Raw genomic sequence first — 8585 nt, forward strand, 5'->3', positions numbered from 1 at the left:
GATTGGAGTTGACAAATTAGAGCATTACGAGAGCTCTTCAAATGTACAACACGTTAATAATATAAAATTCGTGTCATATATTTAGGAAATCTCATACAAATACACATATAACTTTAAATAAATGCAAAATACACATATATTTGGATACGGAACAGATATACCTATATACAGAGTTGTCCAGAAATAGAACACTCGAATAAAACTTTAGATTTGAAAATACGTGCAAACATGTGATTCAAGTTTCAGCCGTTTTTAATATATCCGTTTTAATGTGTAAATGTGTAAATGGAAAAATAATTTTATGTATCAGCCGAGAAATACATATAAAGGAAAAGGAAATATGCCTTTCCAAACTCTGAAGATATATTGTACAGATGATATGAATAGCACGCTCAATAAATTCAGTCAAGAACAAAACTACGAAGACAGTTGAATGAAGATCCATTGTCTCTATATCCCTGAAATTTGTTCCATTTCTTCTTCTTCCTGTGGCTATCGCCGACCGAAAGACACCGATCCTTCCCGTCTTACAGAAAAATAGATTTTGAGAAAGAATTGCTTCTATATTGCATTTGTCTTTTTCGATTACGTAAGTTTCGACCTTAATATTCTTTTTTTATGTCCAATGGAATGGATTTATTCAAGTATTCAGTTTCAAAGTGAACCACTCTGTAGACTACATACACATATCAGTGTTGCGTATTTATGTACATGGCGGATCTTTATTAATTATTCGTGCATTTCTGTTTCATAGATTGACATGTCATATACAACGACTTTGTCCTAACTTTCGTGATGAGGAGATTACTGATATTTAACATCGTCTACTTGAATTCAATCTATATCAGTTCAAAGATCATAAAACAAGATGTATTTATAATGAGATGTTCGAGTACAATTCTGTTTATGCGAGATTATATATTCGTTTTATCTCGAATTTTAGTTGCACTTTGATTCTCTTAAGAATTCTTCATAAGCAGTCGCAATTTCATCGTCGTAATTATCATCAGGTTCTTCTTCGGACGTCCTGTACCATTGCATAATATTAGTATACAATAATCTCTTAAATAAAATTTTTTTTATAAAATTACGTTTCTACAGATATCCCTATACTTACGACTACTTTGATTTTCAGATTTATGATTAAAAATGAACTGGTAGACTAGATAAAACTGATTAAGCATTAGTGCAATCAAAATAATAATTTAATTTATATAATATTATATCAAGAGTTATTATTTAAAAAATGGTATTATTTTCCAGTCATTTGTTGAGAATTATTTGTATTTAAGCTAATTTTAATTTTATAATATTATATCAGATTATAAGAATAATAGTCTTTAAAAAATTTTTTAATTATTTCCTAAATAGAGAACTATAAAATCGTTTTTAGCAATAAAATAATTATATTTTATATAAATATTTTATTTATATAAAATAATACTAATAACATATCGATTTAAATGATATGTATATGATAGCAATAATTTGGCGTACTTAATTCTGTATTGTTGTTATTCGACTTACGATCAAAGTTCAGAACATAATTCGTCATAAATAGAGGTATACCTATATTATCTATCTTAAAAATATGAAGTTATAACGTTACCCTTGATCATCCGTTTTCGCGTGCAGCTCAAGAAATTCACTTTCCTCCGCAGATAGAATCTCGCCATCAGGACCATACATCACTGGCTGGTTCAGTTGCATTTTCTGTGACATTGGATGTTGTATCTTCAATGCGTCCATTCTGGCTGAATTATAATTAGATGCGCCTAATTGATCGGGCTGTCGCTGCATCTCATTAAACAATATATTGCTTGATCCACATGTATCATAATTGGACATGCTCCTTCCCCAATTTTTCCGTAGTTCGTGCACGCTGTTTACCATATTTCCTACATGGGTATCGACTTGCCCGTTATTTACAAGTTCCGTTAGAGCCCGCATCATGTTCTCCATGTCTTTACTCCTGCTTTTGTCCTTCTCTAATACATGGCCTGCCAACTATACATTAAATATACATATTAAAATACACATATAAAAATGATAAGTCTATTATCTCTATTATCTGAGACTTACTTTAAGTGCTTGGCATATATATTTGACTGAACTCGACGCCGGTCTTTGCAGCACCATAGTAATAAACGATACCAAGAGTTCTCCTAAACTAAAAGCGTAAACTTCATCCATCTGAGCGACCAACTCTGCTAGAAACAATATCAGTCCATTGCACTTCCATTGGTCCCGTTCCTCTTCTGGTTTATTAAGCCATTCAGATTCGAGTAATCCAATTTCCCATTTACACCTAACAAAAAATATTGCCGCAATGTATACATAAATCAAATCCTATTTTAATTATGTATTGTAATCTTGAACTTACTGGGAACACAACAAGTCCCTGAATAGCTGTTTAGAAAACACGTATAGTCCTTTGGATTCATCTAAGCTGGTATCGAAATATTTACAGAAACGGGCTCCGCTATATCGGAAATTACTTTCTGCTATAGACTGAAAATAAGATATAAAAATAGTAAAATAATTAATAAATGGCCTAATTACTGATAGTCCCTAATAACAGAAATCTGATCTTTTAAATATTTTTTATAATATATAAATTATATTATTATATAATTGTATATTTTTAATTTCTTAAAGAACCTAATTATTGTTTTAACACATTTCATTAAAAGTATCATTTCAATTTTCTCATTGCAAACAAAAGCATATTTAAGATCTGATTTTTTAAGTATTTAGGACATTGTCGATAACTGGGCCATTTACTTCATTGAAAATTGCTTGTGAATAAAACAAGCCCAAAGTTGTAGTAGTCTACACGAGTATATATTCACATTTAAAAGAAAAACTATACCCATTCGATTATGGTTGTTATAACTAACTGCAGACAACGCATGTTTCCGTTCGATCTAAGCTTGTCCATAAATGGTGGAATTAAATCGGTGAAGTCTGCAGGATTCATAATTAAAATTTTGATAATGTTGACAAGATATTCGTAAGTCTCCAAATTGTAAGCTTCTTCCTTTTCATTCTGATGCCTCTTTTCGTTCTCCTCCTTCCATATAATCACAAATATTATTGACAAATAATAAATGTAAAATAATGTAGCTTATAAAATAAAGAGAAATCACAGGTTTTTATCTTACTATTATTCACATCATCCTCAGCGTATCTGTAATTATTGTAATTCTTACGTGCGAATCTTGTATGTTGCATTGGTCCATAGCGTCCTTAAGCCAACTTTTCTCTGCCAGTGAAGGTACAGACACATTTGGTGGTACTTCACGAGCTAGTCTAAGTCTGTCTTGTACAGACTTTGTATATTGGTGGGCTGGTTGCTATTGATAAATTATTAAAAATCAAAATAGTCAAATGTCAACCAATCAAAATTAGAAATCACTTACAGAAACAGAAGGTAAATATACATATTTAGGTTCCATCGTAGAAGACTGTGACGCTTGTGACTGCATAAATCTTGGAACAAACTCTGCTGCCTGTGGTGACAGAATAGATTTTTTCTCCTCCTGATTATATTGTGTCGTCATTGCAGTCGAATTTGTCGATGAGTCGGATTCTGTGTTTAAATGAACAGTTTCATTTTTAATAACCAACAAATTTGCAATTTTATTGCAGCTATAATAGTGCTAACTTACTGGATTGACTAGCAGTTGATGCACTGTGTGGTCGCCTGAGTCCCCCACTATCGCCTTGTAACCAAACTCTTTGTCCACGTCCTATGCCTTGTCTAACAATCTTCTCATCTCTGCCAGTCTCCTTGTCACCTCCGGAAAAATCCATTTTCTGCACAAAAGGTCAAGGAGAAAATTAGATCTAGCAAACTAGTTTCATATTTGACAGCTTTTCTTATTAAACATACTTTTGTATTCTATTTTACAGTTTATAATTTAGGTGAGTGAACTACGAATTGGTTGAATCCACCTGCGGCAATGTTTCGCGTTACATCAGTGGCACACTTATCGAGTCTTCTGTTTCTTAAAAAGATAATGAAGACAAGTCGAAACGATACCGCAGCTCCTCGTTTCGAAAGTTACACATCGGAATCGCGATTATCGCAACAAACCCGACTGCGTTCGGCGCAACGACGAACGAAATACCCAATACCTTTAGGATGTTTGGTTCAACACAGATCGGTCGAGGATCCTCGTCGAGTCGCGAGCAGATAGCGCAATTTCAAATTCTGTCTGTCACTTCCAACAACCGGTGAGAGAGTCCAAGGAATTCATCGGGGTCCGGTTACATACAAACATCGCAAACGTGAGCCCCATCGGCTACGTATTTCGCGCAGCGTCGCATCGCTTTTCACGTCGCTGTCGCTTTTACAATATCGAGCAATCAACGACGAGAAACGAGATAAATCGATGGATAAAATGCATGGACTTGGCCGTGAGAGCCGAAACTCGAATTCCTCGAAATCAAGCACGAAATTACGCGTAGATCAAAGGCGTGTAAACCAAAGAAGACGATCGCAGGCGTGTCGCATCTACACTGTAAAAATTCCATGGTCCGCAAGCGCATTTCGAAATGTAACTAAAAATCTACAGTTCACGTTGCGCGTTGCGTATTTCACGTGTGGACAAGTTCTGTGAATTCGAACGAGGGGCAGTACGAAATATTTATGAATTACTTTTAAAATGTTTACATGAAATAAAATTAAAATCTTTTGAATATATTTGTTCAATCACCTTTGTATACAAAAAATATTTTTTAATACACAAAATATATATATATCGATATATATCGATATATCGTTGTATATATATATTTGGTATATTGTAAAAGAGAGAGTGATTTTTGTATTATTCCAAAATCACTACAAAAATTTCTATAAAATTCTTAATATGTATTTTCTAAAAATAAATTTTATGAATTTATGATAAAAATGTTTGTGTTGCGGAGGTGAGAAATAACTGAAGAATTTAGACATTATCGGATTCTGAAAAACTTTTCGCCAACAAATATTAATAAAACAATATTATCATAAGATATAGAAATTCTTGGAATTTCAAACAGATTAGGCTGGATCCCCATACAGCGGAATAGCGTAACGCGAAATGAAAGCAGAACCAATCACGAGCGTTTCGCAAGTTGGAAGCGTGCGGAACGCTCTCCAATGGGATTCCTCATCTCGTTCCTTCGTTCACAAATGCGCGCCTCGTTGCGAATGGCACCATGGCACTTCGATCGGACAAATATCTCGAGTGTCTTGTCTCGTTCTTTATGCCGTGATTCTTTCTTTTCTCGCAGGTGTTGTACGATATATACGTACGGATTCGACTGCATTCGATTCGAGAAGTGTTGTTGCTGACGCAAACGACCGTTTGTCGTTTAAGGGAGGCTAGAAATACTCTTTGCTCGGACATTGCAAGTCGCCCACGTGGTCGACTGATATGGAAAATCATCGGAAAAATTCTGACAAAAGGTTAATGAGAAAGCTAATCCTTTAAGTGACTATTTAGGTATAACCTAATCCGTTGGTTTGTACCTGATATCCCGAGGTATTTATCTCGCTCTGTTTCTCGCTCAGCTTCGACACCGATGACGACTCCGACTACGCTATGATACGGCAGATAAAGATGGAACCGGACACGATGTTTGCGACTTCCGAGGATGATATCATGGCGCAGCTGCAGCAGGACAGTTCTGATCTGGAGGTTGAGCCTAGCTTCGCGCTGGACGGCTCCCTGAACGGCGAGTACGGCAACGAGGGCGTGCTGATACAGCATATGGACATCAGGGAGCCCTTGTCCACGTTGAGGAGCCTCCTGGAGGACAGGCTCACCATAGATTTAAAGAATTACTCGTTTTGGTTACAAAACGCACAGGTGGTAAGCGATGAGATGTACAGAATGTCCTAGACTTCCTATGACGTAATTATTAACTTCCTAAAATTATTTTTAGAAATGAAAATTTTAATAATCAAAATGTTGAGATGTAATGATTTTTAAGAGAACCCAGATAGAAAGCTAATGTTATTATTATTTTAACATTAAAAAAACATTTTTGATATTTCTACATTAAAATGACAAAGTTTTTATATATCTCAACTTAATTTATTGGAATAAATCTGGAATTTACAAGTTTTCACATTTGTTCTTAATAGTTGGAAAGTCACAAAAATCTGGTTGATCAGTGCGTTCAAGGGGAAGGGCTTGTTCAGATCAATGTACAAATAAAGCCGATGCAGAAACGTATCAATATAGTAGACGTTCTTAAGCCAGCGGATGATTTCTTTGAAGTTGTGGAGAATAATTGTATGTATGAAATACATTTCCAAAAATCAGAATGGTTTTACTGATAGATAATTGTTTTTGTTATGGCATAGCACCAGTGCCTCCTGTTCAGGAAAATAAACGAAACGTCATAAAATGGATGATAGATCCGCTCTATAAAAAAGATCAGGTAATTAAAACGCTAATTTATTTTACGTAAAAATCATGTAGTGTTGTAATTGTAATTTAATTTTTATTTGTGAAGCGCGTATACACCTTATGCGATTAGCATTTTATCTGGTAAATCAGTTTCTTTTAAAAGAAACACGAATCTGATTTATTCCCACAAAACGTTTTGCTTCATGTGGGAATAGCTTCATCTATTTAAAAAATGTATATATTCATGATTTAAAAATGAGATAGCAGTTTGTATCTTTTTAATTGCCTTTACTGAATTTATCCCTGAAGTTACAACTACGTAAAATGGAACATTTTGTATAAATTATTTAAAATGCATATATGAATTTTTTGGGGGAAAAAAGGAGCGATTGAAAATACCAAATGATCCAAGAGACTGGTCAGAAGCGCACGTGAAACATTGGCTGCAATGGGCTGTTAGACAATTCAACATAGTGTCGTTACGTTTAGCCGATTGGAATATAACTGGCGCGCAGCTGTGTAACCTTACGATGGAGGAATTCCATGCAAAAGTGCCTCTCGATCCAGGAGACGTGTTTTGGACGCATTTTGAACTTCTTAGGAAATGCAGATTCGTTGGTACGTTTATAATCCAGTAGGCCTATTCTGTAACTCTTAACGACAGTGTTGATATCTTTATATTGTCGCGCAACTTTTTTGTCATGTGCGCAACGACAATATAACGATATCAACAGTCATTAAAAGTTACAGAATAAGCTTATTGGTAAAAGTAATTCGATGCTAATTCCAAGTTGCTTTTATGTTTTATTTCGCTTATTTAATTATTACCGTTTGCTTTCAGCCGTTGTACAAAAGGATCCACCGGATTCGCCTAATGAAGATGTTACAGAAAAGTCCATTAAAGCTCGAAGTCAGAAAGTAACCAAACCGAGGACGGTAAATCAACAGTCGCGTGTAGTTAACATGCCACTGGAAAATGTCGATCCACTGGCAATAGCCGGTTCTAGTCGGGCAGTTAACAGCGGACAGATACAGCTGTGGCAGTTTTTGTTAGAACTGTTAACGGACAGGGAGCACAGAAGTAAGATTCAGTGGGTGGGAACTGAGGGAGAGTTCAAGCTTAATCAGCCGGAGGTAGTAGCAAAATTGTGGGGCGCTCGCAAAAATAAGCCGTCGATGAACTACGAGAAGCTGAGCCGGGCACTTCGATATTATTACGACGGCGACATGATCTCTAAAGTTCACGGTAAACGATTTGTCTACAAATTCGTATGCAACTTGAAGGAGTTGTTAGGCTATTCAGCAGCGGAGTTGAGTAAACTTGTTGATGATGGAAGGCGATATTTATGATGATAAAATCACATTTTTTTGATGATAAAACCACATTTTATTAATAATAAAATAGGTTTTATTGTAAGCGTCACATTATTACTTTTAATTAACATAATTATTTACTAATAATACATTACAATCAGTCTTTTGTCTAACATGTTACCAATAGTACATTATAGTATTTCGTTAAGATATAATCACTTTTATTCTTTTATCATTGCCGCGTTATTTCTTTATTCATTACAAATTTCTTTGCATATTTTTTTCTAAATGAGTTCAGCAATTAATTTTTCAAGTAATATTTTTTACAAAACAAAAAACATTTACTGATACTGATATAATAATAAATTTTCGGTAAATTACAGGTATTCATTAGATCATACAAGTATGCGTGAATTATAATGTAATATTAAAACAACTTGAAAATTATGTACATACAAACTATTATGAAGCATTTACGTATCAGAATGGATTTACGAACAAATAGTATTGTATACATTTCTTTTTGTTTTTGTATAAAAGAATCAAATATTCAAGAGTTAATTGTGGCTATGGTCAAGAACTAAAAGTAATGTATTATATAGTTTTCATTGTTAAATATCGCGCCTCATCGATTTTAAGGAGCTTCTATATAAGAGAAAAACAGATAACGCAAAGTTTAAATATGTTTAATCTCTATATCAATATATTTTTTTATTATATTATATAGGTAAATGTTAATATGTAAAATTCTAAGACCATTGAACAAAGTATACTATTTTATGAAATGCGCTTTAATAAAAACCATGAAAACGATATTGTAATCTTAAAGTTTTGGAATAAACTACAGTTCATGTGAAAAATTGT

General features: G+C 34.0%; 2 protein-coding genes across 6 annotated transcripts; one reads left to right on the forward strand and one right to left on the reverse strand.

Moving 5' to 3' along the window:
• Positions 1–59: 59 nt before the first annotated feature.
• On the reverse strand, positions 60–4512 carry LOC105839328 (polyadenylate-binding protein-interacting protein 1). 5 transcript variants are annotated; one of them, XM_012685564.3, is made up of 10 exons: positions 4141–4511; positions 3896–3957; positions 3672–3819; positions 3423–3592; positions 3213–3356; positions 2873–3073; positions 2384–2511; positions 2083–2308; positions 1610–2007; positions 60–1027 (listed from the first exon to the last, which is right to left on the reverse strand). In XM_012685564.3, the coding sequence occupies exons 3-10, from the start codon at positions 3814–3816 to the stop codon at positions 940–942; spliced, it is 1500 nt and encodes a 499-aa protein (XP_012541018.1). In that variant the 5' UTR covers positions 3817–3819; positions 3896–3957; positions 4141–4511; the 3' UTR covers positions 60–939. The 5 variants fall into 5 exon arrangements, with proteins under 5 accessions (XP_012541018.1, XP_012541017.1, XP_012541019.1 ...); XM_012685563.3 differs by having other exon boundaries at positions 3896–4010; XM_012685565.3 differs by lacking the exon at positions 3896–3957 and having other exon boundaries at positions 4141–4512.
• A 738-nt stretch (positions 4513–5250) lies between these two features.
• Positions 5251–8581, forward strand: LOC105839329 (DNA-binding protein Ets97D). The gene is made up of 6 exons (XM_012685568.3): positions 5251–5458; positions 5564–5864; positions 6140–6290; positions 6362–6438; positions 6791–7025; positions 7249–8581. The coding sequence occupies exons 1-6, from the start codon at positions 5427–5429 to the stop codon at positions 7755–7757; spliced, it is 1305 nt and encodes a 434-aa protein (XP_012541022.2). The 5' UTR covers positions 5251–5426; the 3' UTR covers positions 7758–8581.
• The last annotated feature ends 4 nt before the right edge of the window (positions 8582–8585 follow it).

Source organism: Monomorium pharaonis, chromosome 11, assembly GCF_013373865.1.
Source record: "Monomorium pharaonis isolate MP-MQ-018 chromosome 11, ASM1337386v2, whole genome shotgun sequence".
NCBI classification, from domain to species: domain Eukaryota; kingdom Metazoa; phylum Arthropoda; class Insecta; order Hymenoptera; family Formicidae; genus Monomorium; species Monomorium pharaonis.